This window comes from Coffea eugenioides, chromosome 4 (assembly GCF_003713205.1).
Source record: "Coffea eugenioides isolate CCC68of chromosome 4, Ceug_1.0, whole genome shotgun sequence".
NCBI lineage: Eukaryota > Viridiplantae > Streptophyta > Magnoliopsida > Gentianales > Rubiaceae > Coffea > Coffea eugenioides.
In genome coordinates this window covers 36,055,935-36,082,608 of record NC_040038.1, presented here as the reverse complement: position 1 = coordinate 36,082,608, position 26,674 = coordinate 36,055,935, and the positions used below count along the sequence as shown (strand labels likewise).

Sequence of the window (26,674 nt, the reverse complement as noted above, 5' to 3'; positions counted from 1 at the left end):
AAAATGAGATTGTTCGCACGTTCATCAAAACTCATGACCCGCTCTATTTTGAGGAGATTTTTCGTATGATTAGGTGTTCCTTTGCAGAGATTGTCAATAAATTGGAAGAATATGACGAGTTTGTGAGAGTAAGAAAAATTGTTAATGTTTCAGCTTTAAAGTCGCAGTTGGAAGTTATGCAAGGCCAAAGCAGCAGTAGTAAGAAGTCCCAGTTTAAGAAGAAAGACGAGGAAGCTTTCTTTGTCTGGAACCAAGGCTCTTCTTCCAGGCCTAGATACCAACAGAATCCCGCCTACTTACCCCGTTACTCATACCAACCACGCCCTTGACCTGTTTACAATACTACTATCAACCATTCCCGTCCTTGACCAAATTACCCAAACATACCGCCAACGCCATTTCACATTTTCCCACCAAACTTTTAAATTAGACCTCGCTTTCCTTATAACCCAAGACCTATTCCACCCCCTAACCTAAACTACCAATACTAGCAAACCAGTGATACCCAAAATCCAACCCCATACCGTACTTTCACCAATCTAGGTCGGCCTGTTGAACAATTATATGAGCAATTGAAAGCTGCTGGGAAAATTGGTACAATACCTCCGAAAACCTATCCTAAAGGGTTTCCCATAGGTTACGATCCTCAGTCGTTTTGTGCCTACCATTCGGGAGCCCCTGGACATTCAACTGCCAATTGTTGGGCACTTAAGCATAAAATTCAGGACATGATCGAGGCCAGAGACATAGTTCTGAGAAAGAGGGATGAACAAGGTCCAAATGTTAACAAAAATGCTCTTCCTACGCACAAGGATACTGTGGGAGCTATTGCTGTAGATGAGGAGGTCGAGGAACCTACACAATTCATTGTAGATGAAGTTGAGATAATGGGAGTCATCAGAGAACCGTTCATACTGGAGGAGGAAGCTTATGAAGTCAAGGAAAATACTGATCTGTTTATTCTGAAAATGATACCTTTCGAATGTGAGCCTTCAGAACTTGTGGTACTTGAATTGCCTGAGCAAGCACCTGTTCTTAATCTACAAGAGGTCCCATGGAATTATAGCGAGCCTACACTGTTAATTGGAGGAGAAAAATTGCCCAAGAAGGAAGTGGATGCCATTACTAGATCTGGAAGAATCATAGGGGAACCCGCGGTCGATGAATCCTCAAAAGCAAAAGAAAATGCCGTTCCAATAAAACCAACTGTAACTGATGAAGAGGCATTCAATTTCCTTAAGATGCTGAAGAAAAGTAAGTATAAGGTGGTCGAGCAATTGGACAAAATGCCTGCTCAAATTTTCATATTGAATTTGCTCTTAACCTCGGAACTTCACAAGGAGGCTCTGCTCAAGGTGTTAAATGAGGCTCAAGTGCCTAAGAACATTCCTGTGGATAAATTCACTCATGTAGTCGAGCATTTTTGGTTTCAAATCAAATTTCTTTTTCTGATGAAGATTTGACTTCGGAGGGGATTGGGCATAACAAAGCGTTGTACATCTCAGTCCGTTGTAATGGAAAGTTATTGCTGAGAGTCTTGATAGACAATGGATCTGCTCTTAATATCTGTTCTTGGAACACTTTGGTTAGGTTGAGACTTCAGGAAGCTAAACCTCGGCCGTCTTCCACTGTGGTGAGAGGGTTTTATGGCGCAAAAAGGAAATCAATGGGAGAAGTGGATTTAGTGCTGGAAATCGGACTTGCCCAGTTTCAAGTTATATGCCAAGTCATGGACTTCTTGAGTGTTTATAATATTCTTCTCGGACGGCCTTGGATTCATACTTCAGGCGTTGTACCGTCTTCACTCCATCAAATGTTAAGATTTGTGGTGAATGGCCAATTGATCACGATATTTGCTAAGGAAGATTGCACTATGATCGTCAATCCTGCATTGGAAGAGGAAAGTGATAGGAAAACTCTGGTTTCTCCTCACCACGTGGCTGATATTGTCTCAGTAGGTTAGGGATCTAAAGACAAGGCAATGAATTTACTCGAAGCCAGTGTTATGATGGCTAAAGAACTGATTCGAGGAGGATATGAGAAAGGCAAGGGCCTCGGGCGTAACCTACAAGGGGTTTTGGAACCAGTAGAGTTTCAAGGAAAGAAAGACACCTTCGGATTAGGGTTTCAACCTACTGCCAAGGATAAGAAAGAAATGATGAATCGCACGAGGGCAGAGAAGGAAGGGAGGCAACTTATCATGAGCATCCCACCATTGTACTGTACTTTTCCTTATCCATCGGAAGTAATTAGATCTGGAGTGGACCCGATCAAAGAAGTGGATGTTGGATTGTTTGAGCTATTTGTGGGGGTTGCTTCTGAGGAGGAGCCGTTGGAGGACCCAGAATTTCCAGAGATGCCTATTGAAGCAATGAAAAATTGGACCAGTGATCTCCTTCCCTCTCGAAGGGAATTTCGGTAAATCTAGGGGATTGCCTTTGGTCGACATGAGAGAAATCATTCGCATTACTTATCTTTTGTCTTTCAGTTTGTAAATAGTTTTTAATCAAATGTTTTCCAACGCAAGTCTTATGTTAAATCTTTTGTTAAGTAGCATGTCATGATGTTATCCTTTACTTTGAATTTCAATGAAATGCATAGTGTTTATTTTCTGAATTTATTTACTTACTCATTGTTGTATCTATTTCATTCTTTTCAGATGGCTAAAAATAAAATGCATTGACCCTTTGGATATCACTATTCTGGAATTTGATGATTTTAATCTCAATATCTCTCACGAATTTGAAATTTTGGAATCAGAAATTCAAGACGAGAGCGATAACGAGGAAGAATCTGACTCTTTATTAAAGAATCTTGAACAATATGAAGAGAAATCCAAATCGAACTTAGAAGAAACAGAAGTTGTTAATATTGGCACTGAGATTGAGGTTAAGGAGATAAAAATTAGCATTCATTTAAATAAGAAACAAAGAAAAGAGATGATTGAGTTTTTGACCCTGTTTCAAGATGTGTTTGCCTGGTCCTATGATGATATGCCTGAAATTTCAACAGACATAGTGGTCCATCGATTACCGACTGATCAAAATTTTCCACCAGTGAAGCAAAAACCTCGCAAGTTTAAGCCAGATATGAGCCTCAAAATCAAGGAGCAGATCGAGAAGCAGCTCAATGCAAGAATCATTATGGTGTCTCATTATCCCATTTGGCTTTCAAATCTGGTACCTGTTTCGAAGAAAAGTGGAGAAGTACGAGTCTGTGTTGATTATAGGGATCTTAATAAGGCCAGCCCGAAAGATGATTTTCCGTTGCCGAACATTCATATCCTTCTGGACAATACCGCAGGACTTGAGATCGAATCATTTGCTGACTGTTTTGCTGGGTATCACCAGATCTTAATGGCAGAGGAAGATAGGGAGAAAACTGCTTTTATCACGCCATGGGGGACGTTTTGTTACCGAGTAATGCCATTCGGATTGAAAAATGCCGGCGCCATTTATCAAAGGACCATGACCACCCTGTTCCACGATATGATTCATAAGGATGGAGGTTTATGTGGATGACATCATTATCAAATCCAAGAGAGCAGAGGATCATTTGATTGACTTGGAAAGATTATTTCAAAGATTGAGAAGATATAGTTTGAAATTAAATCCTGCGAAGTGTGCATTCGGGACCCCTGCCGGAAAGTTATTGGGATTCATTGACAGTAAGAAGGGTATCGAGATAGATCCGACAAAGATTAAAGCCATTCGTGAAATGCCAGTACCAAAAACACAAAAGGATGTGAAGAGTTTCTTAGGGAAGATTAACTTTATTGGAAGGTTCATCGCCCAGTTGACCCACACATGTGAGCCTTTGTTTAAATTATTGAAGAAAAATGTACCATTGCATTGGAGTGAAGAATGCCAGCAGGCGTTTGATAAGATCAAGGACTATTTGTTGCACCCTCCAGTCTTAGTGCCACCCAAACCCGGTCGACCTCTGATCATGTATCTATCAGTGTTGGATGAAGCTATGGGATACGTATTGGGACAACACGACGAGTCGGGGAAGAAAGAACACGCCATCTATTACCTCAACAAGAAATTCACTACGTATGAGGCCAACTATTCTTTTCTTGAGAGGAGTTGCTGTGCTTTGGCTTGGGCCACTCAAAAGTTGAGGCATTACTTGCTTAGTCATACTACCTACCTCATTTCCCGCTCCAACCCTTTGAAATATTTGTTAGGAAAACCTATGCCGACAGGACGTATGGCAAAATGGCAGATGGTTCTTTCAGAATTCGACATTATTTTCACTACGCAAAAGGCAATCAAGGGTCAGGCTGTAGCGGATCATTTGGCTGAAAATCCACTGGATGATGATTATCAGCCACTTCATACTTATTTTTCAGATGAGGAGGTCCTATTCGTTGGTACAGCGGAAGACATGAACGAAAAATGTTCTGAATGGAGGCTATTCTTTGATGGTGCGTCAAATTCCTTCGGGGCCGATATTGGAGCTATTCTAGTATCGCCTGAAGGGAAACATTATCCTGGTTCCGCTAAACTACGATTTCCATGTACTAATAACATGGCCAAATATGAGACTTACATTTTTGGACAAAAAATGGCATTGGAAATGGAGATCAATGATTTAATAGTATTCAGTGATTCCGATTTGCTCATACATCAAACGCTCAAGGAGTGGATCACTCGGGATTCAAAGATCCTGCCCTATCATTGCAGTTTACTGGAGTTAGCAAATAAATTTAGGAGTTTGGAGTTCCGGCATATTCCACGTGTCAGAAATGTCTTTGCCGATGCTTTGGCCACTTTATTTTCAATTATTCAACATCCAGACGAGTTGGTAATCGAACCTATCCAAATTTATCTACAAGAAAAACCTGCTCATTGCCTAGTTGTGGAAAAATCTCCCGATGGCCGTCTCTGGTACAGCGATATCAAGGAATTTCTTAAAACTGGATCCTATCCTCCAGGGGCCGATACGACTGCTAAGAGCTTCTTGCGCAGATTATCTTCCAAATTATTCTTAAATGGAGAGGTGGTATACAAAAGGACGTCAGATTTGGGCCTTCTGAGGTGTGTTGATGAAGATGAAGCAAAATACCTGATGAAAGAATTACATAGTGGTGTGTGTGGATCACATATGAATGGCCATTTATTAGCAAAGAAGGTTATGAGGACCGGATATTTTTGGCTTATTATGGAGCATGATTGTGTAGTTTTTGTTAGGAAATGCATCAAATGTCAATTGCATGGAGATGTTATGCGCACTCCCCCTACAGAATTACACAGTATGACTGCTCCCTGGCCATGTTCAATGTGGGGTATGGACGTGATTGGAGCCATTGACCCTCCCACTTCAAACAGGCATCGATTTATTCTGGTGGCAATTGAATACTTTACTAAATGGGTTGAAGCTGAATCTTACAAGCATGTGACTAAGAAGGTGGTGACGGACTTTCTAAGGAAGCATATCATTTGTCGTTTTGGAGTGCCAGAGACATTAATCACTGACAATGTCAAGAATCTCAACAATGATATGGTGGACGGATTGTGTGAACAGTTCAAAATCAAGCATCGGAACTCCTCTATTTATAGACCACAGATGAATGGAACTGTGGAGGCCGCGAATAAGAACTTGAAGAAAATAATTCAAAAAATGACTGAAAGACACCGTGATTGGCACAAGAAGCTCCCTTATGTGTTAATGGCATATAGAACTGCTATTCGGACCTCTATTGGGGCAACTCCCTACAATCTCATGTATGGAATGGAAGCAATGTTGCCAGCTGAGGTCGAAATCCCTTCTTTACGCATTTTAATGGAGGCCAAACTGAATGAGGCTGATTGGATTAAACAACGTCATGAGCAGTTGTCTTTAATCGATGAGAAGAGGTTAAATGCCATTTGTCATGGTCAATATTATCAAAAGAGGATAGCCCGTGCTTACAATAAGAAGGTCAGACCACGGATATTCACAGAAGGAGATAAAGTGTTGAAACACATTTTGCTAGTACAAGAGGAAGCTAAGGGGAAGTTTGCACCAAATTGGCAAGGCCCATTTATTGTCCAGAAATTTTTGCCCGGTGGAGCACTCGTTCTCATAGAAATGGATGGGCAAGTGTTCCCCCAACCGATCAATTCAAATATGTGTAAGAAATTTTTCATATGATAAATGAAATTTTCCTTTTAGGGTTAATGTAAAGAATGGAATAAAAAGTCAGGCCTTCTTCCTTTTCAATTAAAACATTCTATCCCTAGTTATCCCTTTTTGAGCCTTCAAAATTAATTATTTCGTTTGACAACCCCTGAGGATCGCAAACCCCACACTGGGGCAAGTTTTGAGTTGAAAAGGTTGAAAGAAAAAAAAAAGGAAAAAAGAGGTTTCAAAAGGTAAAAGTGATAGAAGAACAAAATGAAGAGAAAATTAAAGAAAAAAATCTCGATTGAGAATAAACTGGGGCAATTATTAGTAGGGTTAATTTGAACATGCGACCTCAGGAATCTAAACATTCATAAATCCGCCTTCGAACCTTAACCTTTTCCTTAACACCCTACTAGACCCCATTACAAAAATTAAAAGTCCTGACTTCTGTTCTTTATATTGCCTTTTTAGGACAATTTCTAATCAAATGGCACATGATGTCAAAAACACATTCACCTATTTTGCAAGGGAAGAATTGTTATACTGATGCCATTATTTCTTAAAACACATTTTTGAATTAATATGGGCGGTAGACAAGATTTGTTACTAGGTGAAAACTCGCAAGGGCACCTTTGAAAAAAAGAAAAGAAAGAAAAAGAAAAGAAAAGAAAAGAAAAATGAAAAATGAAAAATGAAAAAGAAAAGAAAAATAAAATAAAAGGGCGGGGGCAACCTTAGTGAAAACCTGAAAGGGCATTGAAGTAGGGTTTTATAAGGAAAAGTGAGTTTGGATCCGAAGAGCTGGTGACTTAGTTCATTGGAATTTCTCCTCAAATTGTGGTTCTGTTGTCAAGCATTGAACTCCAGAGGGATGATATCCAAAGGGTCAAACGTAGCATTTTGTTCGAGAACCAAAGTGCTCGATTTGTCAAACACAAGCTTTTGAATTTGAGTATACAAGTTTATTTATGTGAAATGATTTTTCGTTCAATAAAAGTAGATGGTTGTGTTTATATTATTAGAATTTTCATCATTATGTGCAATTAGAATATTTTTCATGTGTTTCATGGTCACATTTGTTTCTTTCGTTTTATCAAACGGCAATCCTTATGATTTATCGAAAATAAATGGATACTAAATGACATGTTGATTTAAGTATGAGAAATTATGGAAGCTTGATATTGTTCGCAGGGTAAGGTTGAAGTACTTGCTACGTCAAATAAGAAGTCCAAATACTCATATTTACACATTTCTTGAAGAAGGAGTTGATCGGATGGTGGCGGCATTATCTATCATTATTTCTTTTCTTGCAGGTCCAACAGTCCAATAGCATTACACTGGGACAATTTTTTTTAGAAGGAATCGTTTGTCTCTCTTTTCGAAATTCTACAAAAAGTTTTGTACAAATTTTCCCAAGTGACAGCAGGCTCAGGTATTCATCCCACTGACCAAGTGACAGCAGGCTCGAGTATTTATCCCACTGACCAAATGAAGGCAGGCTCAGGTATTCATCCCACTGACCAAGTGAAAGGCAGGCTCAGGTATTCATCCCACTGACCAAGTGAGATCAGGTTCGGGTATTCATCCCACTGATCAAGTGAAGGCAGTTTCGGGTTTTCATCCCACTGATCTTATATGTTCCAACTCACAATAGAATAACTGTAGGTAAGTATTTGGTGTATACGTATTTGTCTCGAGTTTCTTCGAAATTCAGACAAAGAGAGACAAGCTGTAGACACCAAATTTTTTTTAACTTATTTTTATTTTTATTGATAATTATTATCTATTTATTACTTCATTATTTGTTAAATTAAAAAAAAAGGAGAAAGCAAGCTCACGCATGCGTGAGCTACACATACACATGATCCAAGCTCTTTCTCCGTATCATATCAGAAACCAGAATCATGCGCGAGAGTACAGAAAGAAATGGTAGCTGCATTTTTCAGCTTTCATCATCGATTTCTTATTCATTTTTTGGCTCCGTTGGATTGCTTTAGTACAGGCCATTTTGGCTTCCATCCAGAAATCCTAAATTCTTGTCTGCCAAGAATCATCAAACGGCTCTAAAATGAGATGAAACAAGGAACTTCATCCCATCGTCCAGCCAAGGGTTAGGGGGGGTTTAAAAGGAAAATGTAGCGAGGGTCTAGAAAAGAGAACAGAGACTGTGAAGGCGGAAGATATAGAAAAGAACCGAGAGAGTTGAGAGAGCAGAAAACTGAGAAAACTGAGAACAAAACTGAGCAGAAAAAAAAAAGCTTCAGTGAATAGGGAACCACCGTGAGATAGAAAGAGTGAAAGACGAGAGCAAAAGGGAGAAGAACTAAGGTCAGTAGCAAGGGAGAGGAACACCATTGGAGGAGGTTGAAGGGAAGAAACAGCATTGGAAAGGCATAGCTTTGGCCATCAACGTTGGTTTGCTGCTAACTTCTTTTTTCTTCGGTAAAAGCTCGTGCCTTTCTCTATCTTTTCGTCTTAATATCGAGAGGTCATTTCTGGGTTTTGTGAGATGAGTTTCAATCAATTTCTAAGTGCCCAAAGTTTGTGAATATATCCTCCATTATCACGTGGCTTGTTGTTTGCTTTCCTGATGATTTTGGTTTGTGTTTTTACAATCCCAAAGCTGTGACCTTTGCTGTTTACTTGCATTTTAGCCATGTTAGAACTTGGAGTCTGTTTGGTGCTAGTTCGATTCTTAGATTTGGTTTCAATGATGGGATTTAGTAATAAAATGCTTGCTGTGAAAAGAAAAATGACCTTAGCATGGGCTTATGGTATGACATTTCATGGTTGCATGAACCTTTGTTTCTCTTTTGTTTGGCTGTTTTTTGGTTGTTGATTGAATTACCATGACCATGGTCGTTTAGTTAGGGAAATGTCCAGTCAAAGTGTTAGAGAAATGAAGCTTTGTTTAAACTTGCTCATGGAATTTGTGGGTTTTTTGTTTGGCTGAAGTTAAGATCGCAAAGGCTGCAACAAGCATGAAACTCTCGGCTTGTTGCAGCAAATGTTGATAAACTATTTTTTGGGATGGCTGAGATTTCGGTTTGGCATGATTTTTTTGTTGTTTGGGTCTGTTTGTTGTTGGGTAGTTCAGCTATTGTGTGTGGTTGAAGTTCTGGCTTGTTGTAGCAGTACGTGCGGACAGCATTTGTTCCTTTTGGTTTGCTGAAATTGTGGCTCGGTTGACATGTTTTCTTTTGCTTGTTGTTTGATTGGAATGTCATGAACAATATCTGCTATTAAAGCCGCATTTAGAGAAGTTGTTAGCTTTGAAATTAAGGGAACATGAATCATGCGTTTTGTATTTGCCAAGTCTTGATGAGGTGAGGTTGTCTTCTTGAAAAATCTATGTTGAAGTTTTGGAGGTTTGTTTAGAGAGTTGGGTTGGATTTGGTGTCTGGAGTCATGCCTGTTGCCTCTTAAACCTCTCCTTTGTGGCTATTTTTCTTTTCGGTTGGGTAGGTTTGTGTCTTAAGAACCTGTTTCTTTCATTAAAAGTTTGGGTGTTTAATCCATGTTCTTGATGCTAGTTAATGTTTGGTTCACGATAGACATGGCTGTTTGAATCTTGTGATCTCTTTGTGGTTCAGTTGATATGCCATATGCACGTTCACACTAAGTTTCCTACTCTTTGCTGCATTTTTTTTAGACAACTGTACTTGTGAGTTTGTTGAGAAAAAGTAAATGCTTTTACGAGCATAAGCTGAAGTTTCTTGCAATTATTTTCAGTTGTCGAAGTTGGTAGATTTTGTTTGAGTCTCTTCACACACGAACACATTTAGGTGAATAGCCAAATGTTGTTTTGCCGAAGTTCAAACCATCAGGAAAGTTGCAGCAAAAGCTACGACAAAGCTGTTTTTTTTTTTGTGTGGTTGTTGAACGGTCAGGGCCATTGCTCTGTAGTTTAGGAAATGTTCAGTCCGAGTTTTCTAGAAAAATGGAGTCTTGCTTCAATTTGTTCTTCGAATTTGTGAGAGTATCCTGTTGATTCTCATAAGCTATTGTTCTTTTGCTGGCCTCTTTCATTTCGTGGGTGCCTTTTGTTTCACATTTTCCTTTGACTTACCTGTGGGATGCTGAGATCAATCATGTCCAGAATGCATGCCACGGAAGTTGACTGATTTGCATGACTGAATTGTTTGGCAATGAACCCATGAAGTTGGAAGAAAGCTTCATGCCTTTTTTTTTCTTTCTTTGCTGTTTCTCCCCGTAATAGTCCACTAACTGGATTCTGTCACCTATTTAATCTTGTACTTGAAAAAAAAAAAGATTCAATGATTGATGATGAGCTCGTGTGTTTTGATCTAGAACTATAGATGTTTTGATATTAATTTTGTGCGAGTTGGAGCTGCAAAATTCCAGCAGAAATGGTAGAAGGAAAACAACTTCAGCTTTTGCCGAAAGTTTTGGCTTGCATTCATGAAAATCTTTCAAAAAATTGCATTTCAACCCCACATGTTTCCTCATTCTACCTTGGCCCAATTAATTGACCAATTTGATCAATTGTATCCCCTTAATTTGCCTTTTTTCTGTAATATGCTTCAACATATTTCGTTGGACAGATATTAATGGAACTTTAGAATGAAATAATGAAAGTTTAATAATTTTGAAGAATTTATAGTTTTGATTTCCATTTGATTAATATTTTAGCTAATTTTGTCGTTAATCCTAATAAATTGATTTCCATCCATCTTTTATGAAGTTTTAGCGTGTGATTTTTGATAGGTCCCATCTTAAGTCCTTAAATTTTAGTATTTAATTTTAAACTTTTAAAACTTTTTACTTAGGACCTTGTTTGCTTTAATTTCTTACACCTGAACGGTTTATTTTATGTGAATACCTTAAGTGATTCCATTTTGTGTTTAAATTTTCATTTTGTGTTTTGTTTTCATTTCATTAATTATTAATTAAAGTGATGTCTTGACCCTTTTTATTATTTTGGAGGGTAAATAAGTAAATTCGTTTCATTAGGGCCCCAACTCAAGGGATGTACACTCTATCCCCTATTTTTAATTTATTTGACCCTATGTGCACTTATGTGACATTATGTGATTAATTGTATGCCTTTTGAATGTTTTATTTCATTTCTTTATATGCTTTATTTATTCCAATTTTTTAATAGTTATTTTAGTTTAATTTTAATCATTTAAAAGGCATTTAAATGCCAAGTTGTAATAGTTAGATTTATTTTATTTCATTATTTTCATTTTCCCCATTAGATTGTAGTTAGGGTCCCCCCTTTATGTAATAGTTAGGGCTTTATTTACTTCATTCGTTTTTGTGTGTTTTGCATGCTTACGTGCTAGGTGTTACCGCTTTCTTAGAATCTTGCATCTAGATATCATGATAATGTGTTATGTGTTTATTTGTTTTTTATTAGTTTTACATGATTAATTAGTTATAAATCAATGTGTGACGTCACCACACTAGTCCAACGCTAGTTGTGGTCTATTTTCCGAATCCACACTAGTCCAACACTAGTTGTGGCCTTTTGTTCCGACTTTTCTCACTAGTCCAATGCTAGTGAGAATTCATAGACATGGGTTGGTCCAACGCTAGACCCTTAGGAGACCTTCGCGCTTTAGGTCATGATTGTATGATAAAATCACTTCATCTCATGCATATTTTTCTACTTTTAGGGGTTTTATCATTTTTGCATAACACTTTTCTTATATCCTTTATCCCATGTTCCCCTTATATATATAGCCCTTATCCCGTATTTCCCCTTATATGTATATTTTTTACCCCTTTGTGTGAAAACATGACATTAGATTTACATTTCATATAAGCATTAGAACTAGGTTAGTACATTTGCTTTATCAGACTAGGAACAACCCTTGAGTATGGGATATGGACGAATTTGGTTTTCTAACCATAGCACGCTCATATTCCCTCTACGAAAGGGAAAATTGAGTCACGAACATTAGTTTTCCGTACCCGTTATGATGCATCCCTTTAGGACATGTATATTTGTATATTATTATTTTCCTTTTCTTTTCTTAGAATCTCATATTTTTGCATTATTCGTGACCTCTTCAAAGAGTCCCTATTGGACATCACAATTAATGTGATTAGCACCTATTAAGTTTTGAAGAGATATTTTGACCCTCCAATACCCTCTTAGGTCTAGGGTTTGCATTCATATAGTACATCCAAATGTGATAAATCTTTAGATTAAAATAAGAAAATCTTTGACTAAATCATGCAACTACCCTAGGTTAGGTCGAAAGGGTGCCTCGAATTTTTATCCTTACCTTCCCTTTGTTCAAATGAGACTCCAGAACCTTTTTCTTTGATTTACGTAGACTTGGAGTCGTTTAAAAAGAGTTTTTCTATTTTTTCTTAAAAAAATATTTTAGGTGATTTGGTACACCTTAACTCAATACCAAGTGACGACTCAAATTTTTTATTCAAAAATCCTTTTTAAACTATAATCTGGGCCAAAATCGTCGCACTTTCAAACCTCATTTTAGGCCCATTTCATTTTCTTTTTAAATCAAAAATCATTTTCCAATCAAAAATTGAATTAAAATTCACTTTTCTAAACCATTTATTTTTCTTATTAAAAATGGGGCGCGACAGAGTCTTCTCAAATAGCCGATAAATTCCAAACTTTTCATGAAAATGAGAATAAAGCTCCACGGGTATCTGTTTTTAAGAGGTTAGGACCGCAAAAAGGTCGAAAGCCTCAACACTCTTATAAGAGTAAAGGAAGATTGACAAAGTCATTAAAAAATTTTGAAGAACCTTCTGATTGTCCTCATAAATTTGGTAGCATCATTCCTTCGAGAATGAGAAAATGCACAGATCTTGTAATAAAGTGTATGACTGAATTGAAGGTCAGGGAACATACCGTGGTATACACAAGACCAAAAGAAGATGATGAAGAGAGTATTGCTTCATGCAATCATATAACTATAATTGACGGTGATTCTCCTGGAGAGAAAGAAGATGCCGAAGACGCTCCGCCTGAATTGGAAGTGGGTGTTAAGGCCACTGTGGATGATCTAAAGGAAATCAATTTTGGTATTTCAGAGGACCCACGTCCAATATATATAAGTGCTCTATTGAGTCCTGATGAAGAAAAGGCATATGTTGACCTCTTGCAAGAGTATCGAGATATTTTTGCTTGAACTTATAAAGAAATGCCAGGTCTCGATCCAAAAGTGACCGTCCACCGTTTAGCTGCCAAAAAGGCAGTTTGACCTGTAAAACAAGTAGAACGGTGATTTAGACCAGATTTGGTTCCCTTGATCGAAGTTGAGGTTAATAAACTCATTGAAGTTGGGTTTATTCGTGAAGTCAAGTATCCTACATGGATTTCGAGTATGGTGCCTGTACGAAAGAAAAATGGGCAAATTTGCATTTGCGTTGATTTTAGGGATCTTAACAATGCTTGTCCCAAGGATGACTTTCCTTTACCTATCACCAAACTCATGATTGATGCAACTACCGGACATGAGATTTTTTCATTTATGGATGGCTCTTTTGGTTACGATTAGATTCGAATGGCACCTGAGGATGAAGAGCTCATTGCATTTCGCACTCCTAAGGGTATTTATTATTATAAAATAATGCCCTTTAGTCTTAAGAATGCCGAAGCTATCTATCAAAGAGCAATCAATACAAAACATCTTTGACGACACGCTTCATGAAAATGTCGAATATTACGTGGATGATTTGGTTGTCAAATCAAAAGAAAGAGGTAATCATTTACGAGATTTGAGACAAGTCTTTGATCAATTAAGAAGGTATCAACTCAAAATGAATCCCCTTAAATGTGCATTTGGAATCACATAGGAAAATTTCTTAGTTTTGTGGTTCATCATCGAGGTATTGAAATTGACAGAGCCAAAATTGATGCTATATTAAGGATGTCTGAATCTCGTGATATTCATGAATTAAAAAACCTTCAAGGAGGTTAGCATATCTGCAGAGATTCATTTCAAATTTGGCGGAAATGTGTCAACCATTTAGTCGCCTTATGAAAAAAGGTGTGCCGTTTCAGTGGGATGAGACATGAAATAATGTATTCAATAGCATTAAATCTTATCTTATGAAAGTACCTGTGTTGGCTGCACCTATCCATGAAAAGCCATTACTCCTTTATATTGCTGCCCAAAAACGGTCAGTGGGGGCATTACTTGCTCAAGAAAATAATGAAGAAAAAGAGGTTGCCCTTTATTATTTAAGCAGAATGATGACCCCCAACGAACTAAACTATTCGTCGATTGAAAAGTTGTGTTTAGCTCTTATTTTTCCAATACAGAAGTTAAAACACTACTTTCAAACACATAGTGTAAGACTCATTTCCAGAGTGAATCCCATAAATTGCATGATGAGCAGACCAATACTATCCGACCGTCTGGCTAGATGGTATCTTCAGCTACAACAGTTTGAAATTATTTATGTGTCTCAAAAAATTGTGAAAAGACAAGTTCTAGCAGATTTTCTCGCTGGTCACCCGATACCTGCGGAATGGGAGTTAAGTGATGACCTACCAGATGAGGATGTACTCCTTATTGAGATTCACCCATCGTGAAAAATGTATTTTGATGGTGCTGCTCATCATCATGGAGTTGGAATGGGTATTGTATTCATAATTCCTAATGGAGGGATATTACTATACTCTTTTACTATAAACCAACATTGTTCAAACAATGTCGCTAGTACCAAGCTCTTATACTCGGATTTAAAATAGCTGTCGACATGGAACAGTTGAAACTTCAAATCTATGGTGACTCTCAATTAGTGGTTAACCAACTCTTAGGAAGTTATGAAGTCAAAAAGTCCGAGTTAGTTCCGTATCACAAATATGCAACGCGACTTATGAGGCGACTTGGGGGTGCGAGTATTAAGCATGTTCCTAGAAAAGAAAATAAGCAAGCTGACGCATTAGCTGTGCTTGCCTCTTCACGTACCATGTCGAATCATGGGATACAAGTTCGTATATGTCAAAAGTAGGTAGTTCCACCACTACTTGATGATGAATGTATTGAAGGAGGCGACGCTCATGTGGTCTCAACTTATGAAATTGACAAAGAAAATTGGAAACAAACCCTCGTTGATTATCTCAAGTATCAAAAATTACCTGAGGAGCAACGTAGGAGAGCTGACATCCATCGTCATGCCCCTCATTTTATCTTGTATAAGGATACGCTATACCGAAAATCATTTGAAGGTGTGTTTTTGCGCTGTCTGAGTGAAGACGAAACATATCGGGCAATGCACGAAACGCATTCCAGAATATGTAGAGCTCATCAATCCGGTCTCAAATTACATTTTCAGATTAAAAGAATGGTCTACTATGGTCAAAGATTGTATAGAATATGTTCAAAAATGTCAAGCTTACCAATTTCATGCAAATTACATTAATCAACCACTCGAGTCATTACACCCGACCGTTGCTTCTTGGCCTTTTGATATTTGGGGTCTTAATGTTGTGAGGCCGTTACCAAAGTCGTCCGGTCAACATTTATATATATTAGCTGTGACCGACTACTTTTTTAAATGGGTTGAAGGCATACCGCTCAAGCAAGTTAGAAAGGAAGATGTGGTGAATTTTATTCGTGTGAATATTATTTACCGTTATGGAGTTCTCTGGTACATTATCACTGATAATGAAAAATCTTTCTCCAATAGTTTAATGGATAAGTTGTGTGAGAAATTTAAACTCAAACAACGCAAGTCTTCCATGTATAATGCCCCCGCCAATGGCCTCGCAGAAGTATTCAACAAAACTGTGTAACTTGTTGAAAAAAATGGTGACTAAATCAAAAAAGAATTGGCATGAAAAGATAGGCGAAACTCTTTGGGCTTATTACACCACATATCGAACTCCAACGCAAGCCACGCCATATGCCTTAGCCTATGGTGTAGAAACTGTCCTGCCCGTTGAGCAACAAATCCCTTCCTTGAGAATTGCTATCCAAGAAGGGCTCACGGAGGAAGAAAATGCTAGCCTGCGCTTTAAAAAATTAGAAACTTTAGATGAAAAGAGATTGGAGGCGCAACAAAATCTTGAATGCTATCAATCCCGTCTCTCTAGAGTTTTTAATAAGAAAGTTTGGCGCTGCTCCTTTCAAGTCAGAGACATGGTACTTCCCGTTCGAAAACCAATAGTTATGACTCATCGTACTAAAGACAAATTCGTCACCAAATGGGATGAGCCATATGTTGTTTGTGAAGTCTACACGAATGGCACATATAAACTGGTGGACAAAGATGGCGTAAAAGTTGGTCCTATAAATGAAAAATTCATGAAGTTATACATGCCATAAAAAAAATGAAGTACTCGGTGACGCATGAGTCTAAACTGCATGTTGCTCCAGACCCGCATGAGCTAAAACTGTGGATAACAACCACCAATAGTGTAGCACGTGATTAAACTGCTGAAACATTCCACCAAATCTAAGATGGTAAACAAATGGATACTCCTGACCTGCAAGAGTTTAAACTATGAACGGTAGAAACTACGTGTGACTTGATTCCCTTTTGGGATACGTAGGCAGTTTAGAGGGTAACTTCTAAATTCAGTTACAACCCTATAAAACTAAAGTTTTTGCCCGAATGATTCTTTTCTTGCAAAAACAATTAAGAATGTTCCTCTTTAGGACAGTTCAAATTATTTTGTAGCATACACTTGAAAGTGTGTTGTTCAGATTATCAAAATTATTTGGACAGTTATCTTTTCAAGTGTGATCAAAATAATGCAAAGATGAAATTGTTTATACTGTGGTTGATAACCTAGAATGGTAGCTATTGAAAAAATAAGGAAAAAACGAGGACGTCTGCAAGAATATGATGAAGAAGAAAAAAAATCAAGTTTCATTATGAAATGTTTGTACTCATAGCTACATGCTTTGAGCAATTAACAAAAGATGAAATTTGAAACAAAATAAAAGATTGCAACTATTCCTAAAATTCAAATGATGACAGTTCCTTTCGGTTGCTTTCAAGTAATGTTTGCATCTTGTCCAAAGTTTGGCTCTCCTCTGCAAGTAGGGGCGGGGAATTCTCAATCTTTCGAAATTCATTTCATAAGTCAACCATCACGTCCTGCACTCGGGTAAGCTCATCTTGCTCTTCTCGTAACAATGAAAGTGTCTCCTTCCTGTGAGTATCCAAGAACTCAAGTCGCTTCCTCAACTCTACTTCCTCGCGATCGATCCCCTTAAGTTTCAACATGTGCGTTGAGATTTTTTGTACTTGTTGTTTCTCCTTACTCTGAGCATCACTAAGATGTTGGGTGGCCGTAGAAAACTACTCATTAAATGATTCAGTTGAAATTTTATTTGAGAGAGAATATTTCATTGCGACGTAACGAGCTGCATTTGCAATAAAGCCTTTAAAAGGTCTTGCAAATTTGAGATATCCGTGGCATTGAAACTTTGCATTTCCTCCATGATTTCGTTTGCTTCCATTTCAAAAGCAGGCATGCGCTCCAGGGTTGTTTGAAATATCATCATCCTCAAGTTATTCCACAGCATTTGAAGTAGTCTCGACGACATGTTGAGATCACACTTTGGGGGCAAAACTCAGACACTTGAGCCACGATGGTGGATCGAAAACTCTAAATTTCTTTTTATCCAATGGAGTCATATGTTTTGCCTTCTGTGGCACGATTTGTTGGATCGCATTTTCATCCTCTACCGCCTTTTTTGAATTCTCACTAGTATCCTTTTGTTGGGTAAAAATGACCACTTGTTTTGCCAAAAGTTCAAATGCGGTGGGTCCTTCAATTGATGCTTGGCTTGGTTCTCCGTCATCAATAAAAACCAAATCTTGATTATTCAACTACAAGGAAAATGTTATGAAACAAATCATGAATATGAAATTAATAAGCAAATTTCAAATGTCAAATTAAAGAAGGCAAGGAGAGTTCTTACAATATTGACACGGCTTATATCAGGTACAGATATATCCAGAATGTCTTTAAAGAGTTCTTTAGGATCTAAACCAATATCATCCAAAGGGAGAGTCATTATCTTGGACTTCTTGCGCTTCCAATGCTGGTCCGTGCTAGTGGATTGCTCATCCTCCTCATCAAAAGGGTCACTCATCTTCTTCTCATGGGAATTGCAAGAATCATGATCAATAACCTTCACAATTTTTGAAGGAAGATGAAATGAAGTACCCTTCGAAAATTCTTCATTAGGAGTAAGGTTCTCAGGGGTAGCAGCCTTGTTGTTTGAACTCTTCAAAATTTCCTTCTCGTTTCTCACAGTCTTTTGCTTCATCTCAAGACTATTGCCAACCTTGGAATGATTGTTCAGGTTTGCAAGTTCCTTTCCTTTTGATTTCTTCTACTTCGCATTTGATTGGACACTCTTAATCAAAGTATCACGCCCTTTGAGGAGATGATCATCATTCACCATAGACCACCATGTTTGAAAGCTTGAAAATGTGTGCGTGGTAGCATTCAAGGGATAGTTAGGAAAAAGTACATTCGATTCTGTTTTATTGCAAATAGCAGTGCGCCAAAGTATTCGACTCAAGTCATAATTCGTGGAACGAACATCTGCTCCGAGTTCCTATGGGGGAACTTGATAAAACCCGAATTGCCGCGCGAATCTATATGAGTTATATGGGTTAACAAGGAAGTCTCCATTAGCATGCAAAACTAAGTAATTTGAGCAGACACTTACAAAATAACTTAGTTCCGGATTCACTAACTTGTCATTATCAACAAAAAGTTCATTTTGATTCTTCACAAGAGAAGTCGTCCCTCAAGTTGCTTTGTCTCCTTGATGAATGAGGTCGCGAGCACTGTTTTCATCAAAGTACCGTGCGCCACTCTCTCCAGAATAATTGGTCATTGTTGGTCCAGGTATGGTATTTGGAGTTAAATAATGGGTTGAGAAATAACTCGACAGCCAAGCATATACGTAGTGCACTGGAAAAGTCACACGCGCACACCCTGGGGTAGATGAATTTGAAATTTTATTGAGTCCGCGGTAGATATTTAGTAAGACAGAAACAGCAAGGCAAATCTTACGACCGGCAGCCATCATACTAGCCATTTTGAAAGTGGATGGTCTAATATAATAGAGATCCTCATTTGGTAAAGCAAAGACGCAGAGCCAACAAGATATAAATGCTGCAAGATAGGTCTCTTCTCGCAAGTGAGATTTAACTCTGATGGTATCGAATACGCCATTGTCTTGACTTGAAAGCTTGCGGGGTTGTCCAATTTCTCCATCCGAATTTTGGGTCGCTTGAGCACGAGAGACCCTTTTTATCCTTCGTTGTTTTGGTTTTGAGTATCTCGTTTTACCTTTAAACCAAAAGGTAATCCATTGGTTAGCAGAAACTTCAACTGTTTTGGATTCTCAACGTTGAAGGTGATGCAAAGCCGCGAACAAATACTCACAACTTTGTGGATTATGCCTTAATTTCTTTTCATTAATTCCAATTAGCTCCTCTGCGCATGGGATTACCTCTTCATAGATATCCCCGATGATTGAAAGTCCTCCTAACTTGTGCTAATCCCAAAGTGAGAGAGACAATTCCCCGGCAGATGTTTGCAAGGTATTAGTGTCCAGACACCATGCCTCGCAAAATGCCCTAAGTACATGGGAATTCCTATCGTATGTGAAAAGCGAAGCATATAAGGCGTCAAACAAGTAATTTTCACGGAACACTTGTTTGCTCCTACCAAGGATATTCTCCAACCACTCCCAATAATTTTCGATGTAACTAAATGCACCACTAAGTCTCAAGGAAGGGCCCTAGTGTTCATCTTCGTCTACGATCTGCCTGCCAAGGGTTTGAAAGGGAATTGTCCTTGACTTCTTATTATGAATAGAGGATTTCAAGGAGCGAATTTCGTGTCGTCCTCTTAAGAAAGTTCAAGCGACCAATCCTTCAATTCTGGGTACTGGTGAGAAGGCCACTTGCCAGAGTAAGTTCCTTGTATAGGAGGATACACCAATAATGTCGTCCCTTTGTCACCAGGGTCATCATGGTTGTCGGCGATAAGAAGATATTTTTCGTCTGAAGATATGACTTCTTTGAACATCACCATTGTATCAAGATCAACCTGCAACAAAAGTAAGAAAAAGAAATTTTGGTTAAAATAGCATGACCGAAAATAGTAAAAGGACTTCACGAGTTTTGGTGAGCTCTCATTGAAGTTGGTAATCGCGTCTTCTTCTTTGTACTCCTCAAGCCGCAATAGGCTCTCGTGGGAGTTTGTGGTTGCCCCTTCTTCAAATTTTGGCTGCGCCATCTCCTTTGTATTCCTCAAGCCATAATAGGCTCTCGTGGGAGTTTACGGTTGCGCCTTCTTCAAATTGAGTGTCCACCGTGTATGTTGTAATGAGGGATCCTCCCTTCGTGGCAAAAAAAAAATAGCATTGACAAGAAATAAAAGTCATAAAGTATGTGAATTACCTTAGCGTTTTGAATTCCAAGAGCTGTGGTCCTGAAATTGTGGACACAATTGGAACGTTAATTTGTTTCAAACAAGAGGTGTCAATGTCAGCTGCAACTTGAAAAAAAAAATTCCATCAAGAACAAAATTTTGCCTTGCTTTGCAAGAAGAGACATGCAAAAAAAAAATGTCGCATGCATTGGTGGGATAGGCTCTTCTGGTGGGCTATATTCGTCTCTAATGTCAAGTGTGGCATTACTTAATCACTATGGTAAAGGCAACGCAGATGGTCAACAAAATAGATCAATTAAATCCAAGTCAAGCAAAATTCACCAATTTCGTCATGCGAAGTGGGCACGTTAATCATTGAAGTCTTTTTGGATTTCTAGTTGCTACAAAGTCACAAGTCTATCCGTTAGGCTATATGTGAGCTTATTGGATTGAGTCAACGGAAATTGACGTGTTTAACACGAATTCTAATTCAATATTATGAGTTGCATGTGCATTGAGTCAATTTGTCAAGTAACTAGAGTACGAAGCTACACCGTGGGAGTTTTGGCAACAATTAAAGTTTGACAAAACCCAATTTTCAGCAGCAACATGCACAAGAAAAATTAAAATTCCAGCAGCAGCAAACATGAGAAAATTGAATTTCTTAGCAAGAAAGTTTCCAGATGAGATTGTGAGTTACCTGGGGTAAAGTTCGCAAATTGTAATTCACCAAGAAGGCTGGAAAATTTCGGTGTGATTGGAATAGTATCAAGACGAAAGCTGGAAAACCTCACAAGCTTGAAAACTTCGCAAATTGTAATTCTTCAAGAAAGTTGGAAAACTTCGGCATAGCTTCGGGCAACTTTATCTCTTTATATAAAACTCATATATGCTAGAAAAGACGAAGTCAGTTTCTCATTCGAAAGTCTTATGAAAAATTTTGGCAGTATGTTCATATGGTATTCAATTAAGGAAGCTGGTGAATTTTGGGAAGTGCGGCATTGCCGAAAAACTCGTTTAGGCCATGAGTTGGTCTTGGCACTTTCTAGTTTCAGTATCTTGCTTGACGCTTGAAGAGTTTAGAAAGTGAAGTAGTAGAGGTTTGATTGAACAATTGCTGAGAAGCTTGGTTGCCTAAGGCTCCGTGATTAGTCTCTTGGGACATTTGGAATTCTAAAAATCAATGAGGCCATCATTCGGACAATACCATTGGTTTGACAATTACCAAACCACTGCCATGATGCAACTACAATTTTAGCATCCTGGGTTCAGTTTCCAAAAGTCATTCAGTTGATAGTTTCCAATTATTTACAAGTTGATTTTAGCAGTTGTCGGTTTGCTCCCATGGTGCTTGATTGAATGTTCATTCTAGGCGGTGGACCTATTTTGATTGGTGCATGGTCTTAGAAATAAGTAAAGGTCAGAAGGAAAGAAATCACCTACGGTCTACACCGTCCAATAGTTGGTTTTGGCAATTACCACTTCATTGCAAGTACTCAATTTGGTACCTGCCGAATTGATGCATCATGAAAAAAATGGAAATGATTGAAAGTGGTATGTTTCTAATTCTCTTGGAATCAATTGTCAATCAAGAGGAAAATGGTCTCATGACTTCTTAAAAATTTAATTGGGCAAATGAAGCCGTGGCATTATGATTCTATACATGAATCAATTTGGTTCACAAATGTTCAACTGCATTGTGAGACTAGAAAGCAAAATTTGGAAGCTACAGGTTTCGGCAATTGTACTTCTTTAAATCAAGTTTAAGAAATCAATTCCAATTTGCTTGTGAATAGGATTTGGCAGCCATCGATTTTGTTTCCTGGTTTGAAACCTCATGCAAGGTGGTGAAAGTTAACGTGTTTGGTTGGCGGTTGCCTAAGTTGAGAATGTTCCAAATATTTGTGGCTTTCCATGTAAGACATCATGACCCAAGACATTGTACTTGGACAATTCTTATACGTTTGCACTTGAGAGCTAAGGGACTCATAGGAAGGTTGCTTGAGGTTATTCTCTGAATAAAATAATGTTCCTAGGAGAATTACAAGTTTCCTTATTGATTGGCTTCCTAATTGCATTCATGAAGCCGTGGAGAAAAGGCTAGGAAATATAGGAATCTTCAAACTGGTTCCCCCACTTTCCAAGCTTATCTCTTGCGGGTTATTGAAAGAATAGAAATTGCCAAATATTTTCTCATTCAAGAGCCAGTATTGACGGCTCCTTCAAAAAAAAAAAAACTCGAGGTCGTAATCTTGTCGTAGTGGATCACAAATCTTGTTTCTTTACTCAATTGATTATGGGTTTCAAAATTGATCCATCAAATTGATCTGTCAAGAAATTTCTACTGGAATGCTGTCTAGGAGCAAGACGGTAAATACTTCAAGTTCCAGTTTCAACCCTTGGCAAGCAAGTTCTCAACTGAACCTTGAAGTGGAGGCATTTGTAGACAACGAAATTTTATTTAATTTATTTAGTCGAGATTTATTAAATTGATCTTGATTAAATTAAATTAAATTATAGAAGTCCATTATGTTTTGGACTGGCAAATTGGGCCAATATTATATGGGCTATTAAATCAAATTAAATCTGTACTGTCCATTTAAATTGAAGTGAATTAACTGATTTATTAATTCATAATGGACTATTTGGATTGGCTTACTATTTAAGCCCAAGTTAAATGGGTTTCTTGAGTTACAAGTTACCCAAAAATGCAGGAAGGTTCTGAAGGATTTTTCATGAAGACCTATGCTACATATTTTGGCTATAAATAGAGGTCTTCCCTCAAGGCAAGAGAGAGAAAAATCCCTAACTTTCGGAGAAACTCTGTCAAATTCTCCCAAGAGTTTTTTTCCTCAAATCCAAGTCCAAATCAAGTCAAATAAATTCTCCTGCCATTGGTGTTGAAGACTTAAGAGTTCCAAGTGTTCAATGTCATCATCAAATCAATTGTTTTCTACACCGAAATTGTAGGAAACACTCTTTCGATTGGAGAATAAGTCTTTTGGACCCTTCGATTGAACTCATTTGAAGAAAAGAATCAGGGGATTAAATTCTTCGATTCAAGAACTTTCAGAGATTGTAACCCACTTATTTTTTAATTCAATAAATTTGATATTTGTGCAAGTTTTCTTGTATTTTATTTTAGGCAACAAGATTTGTGCATACAATGACGTTTCTTTTAGGTTGTCTGAACGTTATAAATAAGTATGTTTAGATATTAGGAAAACTCACTTTTTACTTTTAGATTTACTGTTCTTCTACTTCTTATCAAAATAATAATTCTCTGAACCGTTCTTGGGAGAATTTTTTCATACTACTGTGTGGAAATTCTAGTTGGCTTTGTTATTCTTGGAGGGAATTGGTACAAACCTGGTAGTAGAATAGTGGGGGCAAATTTCCTTTAGAAAAGTGAATCTTCATGTCAAAACCATTTTCTGTAGTTGTAGTTGAATCTTCTCTAACACTTCCTTCTAATGCAAGAAAATTTATTAGCTTGAATTGTAGATCATTCCCGTTTATGCATGTCTAAATTGTAAGGGAGTAAGTACTCTTTATTTATATGCTGAATATGCTTCAGCGGTTTCTAAGTTTTCGGCTTTTGCTCAAACTCTTTGTAACATGTTTATTTTGTTTTAATAAAATAAAAGGGATGGCGTCCCTCATCCACGGGATTTGCCATAAGAAATGTCTTGAATTTGGTTTCGAAAACTGCTAAAATTTTGTGATTTCTGAATTATGATGGAGCTAGTTTCGGGAGTATCTTCCAAATTGGTCAGTTGCTGACTTGGATAGTTGTCTATTCAGTTTAGTGAGTCTAAACTCTTTCCTAATTCAAGCATTACGGTAGTGAGTCTCAAAAGTTGGACCTCACATGCCGACTGTTAAATGGAACATGTTTATTTGATGGGTGAGGTGGTGGTTTGATGACTAAGGGCAATTTCCTCCTTCAAAAATATTATATTAGGGATTAGAAGATTCCAAACTAAAGGTATTGTAAGACTCGATCTTCTCGTCAACAACCATTTGAGTTGTTGGCCACCACCATAGCCTTTAAGGTTTGGTGGAGTGGCAAGTCAAGTGTTCAAACTAACCTTACTTCTCGTCACTTACCATTATATGTGGCTTATCACTTTATATGGCTTTGAAATTATGGAGGTCCTTCATGTTTTGATTGATAAATTGGGTCAGTATTATATGGATTGTTAAATCAAATTAAATTTATAATGATTTTGGAGGGTTTTCTTGAAGACCTATCCTACATATCTTAGTTATAAATAATATAGGTGTTCACTCAAGGCAAAAATAATTTTTTCTCTCAATTCCAAATCCAAATCAAGTTGAACAGATCCTCCTTCCGTTCATGTTGAAGATTTATAGATTCAAATATTAAACGTCATTATCACATTATTTGTATTCTATATCCAAATTTTAGGAAACACCCTCTTTATTGGAGAACAAGCCTTTTCGCCCTTCGATTGAAGTCTTTTGAAGATAAGGATCAGGAAATTAATTTCTTTGATTCAAGAATTTTCAGATATTATAATCCTTTTATTCTTTGATTTAATATATTTGATATTTGTACAAGTTTTCTTACCTTCTGTCTTAGACAACGAAATTTGTGCTTATAACAAAAATTAGGTGTTGTGGGTTCAATTTGCCCTTCTGTTCCCCTGCTTAAAAAAATGGTAATTCCTACACAAAATATTCAAATCTTACAAAAAATAAACACAGGCCCAGTTTACTAAAACTAAAGTCTGAAATATGAATTCTAAAGTCTAGAAATTAAGTGCTGAAAGTATTAAGTTGCTGAATTATCCTATATGTATTTAATAATTAACTAAAATATATTACTGAATTGAAATATGTACAAATATTATACTTTCCTTTTGAAAAAATTTATCTTTTATTGTATATTTGGGGAGGAAGAAAAATATTTTGTATGAGAAAAAATAATTAAACAATTGAGAGATAATATTTAAGTATGTGCGTGTGATACAGAGCGAAAGCGAACATATTACTTTATGTGAGAGCATGTAGAGAGTGTGTTATATGTTTGAGAAGTGTAATAGGTGTGATCCATTAAGAAAATTCAGTAAAAAAATTTTAAACTTTTGTGCACAAATTAAGTTGTACTTAATATATGAGATGGTTATACATTTCAGTTATCAAACAAACTGAATTCAAAAGGTTTTGAGTGTATTAATTTTCAACTTTAAGTTGAATTATCAAATAGGCCCATAAAATAGCAACCAACTTCCTATAAGGAAACATAATTTCACAAATCGGGCAATTGAGTTGGATTTTAATGAGTCCAACCTTGCCTCGTTGATATTGAAGATTTCTAGACACGTGCTTAGGCCCCCCAAACCTAAATTTAGGTTCACAAAAGAAAGGGAAAAAGGAAAAAGGATTTTGGCCGAGTTCAACTCAGGCCTAATTGACATTTAATGGTGATTATTTTTAAAATCTCATATAATGACAAATGGCAAATATAATTCTGTAGTGAAAAATTCCACGCTTATGATAAATATTATGCTTAAAAATGAAGACAACTACTTTCATATTTATGCTAAAAATTAAGCAACAAAGGCAATTTCATTTGACATGGATTACTTTAGAGAAAACTGTTTCAAATCTATGTTAAACACTAAACAAGAACCACGATTTTATACTTTATGTATTAGCAAACAAAAGTTTTGATATTTTTAACTTCTAATTTGGTGACAGTAATAACATAGTTATGGGTACAATACGAATAAGAGCATACTATGTGATTTTAATAAAAACAAAAAAGTAAAAGATGTCACTAAGATACTTATATACTAGCATTATGACTCGTGCTATGCACGTATTTACATTTTAAATCCAAACAATAATATTAGTCATAAACACTGCTATCTAAAACAAAAATCCAAACAATTTAAAAGAGTGTAATTTTAAGCTAATTTATGTTAAAATATTTTGTTTTAAACACCAAATATAGACTAACAAGTAAAAAAAAAATACACACACATAAAAAAAGCATAAAGAAATATCTAGAAACAAACCTAACACACAAATCACCCTCCTCTACCCTATTGCCTGTAATTTTACCTTGCAGTCCCCTTCCTACTCTCTGATATCTCCTTCTCATCTTGCAGTCTCATCTTCCCCATCTCTACAATCATTCCGTTTCTTGCACCACATAAGCCGCAT

At 37.2% G+C, this 26,674-nt stretch overlaps 1 protein-coding gene across 1 annotated transcript; it reads left to right on the top strand.

Annotated features, from left to right (window-relative positions):
- Nucleotides 1-2,008: 2,008 nt before the first annotated feature.
- LOC113769278 lies at nt 2,009-13,247 on the top strand. The gene is made up of 4 exons (XM_027313741.1): nt 2,009-2,387; nt 2,761-3,406; nt 3,501-5,925; nt 12,954-13,247. Exons 1-4 carry the CDS (start codon nt 2,009-2,011, stop codon nt 13,245-13,247), a joined length of 3,744 nt encoding a protein of 1,247 aa, XP_027169542.1.
- The last annotated feature ends 13,427 nt before the right edge of the window (nt 13,248-26,674 follow it).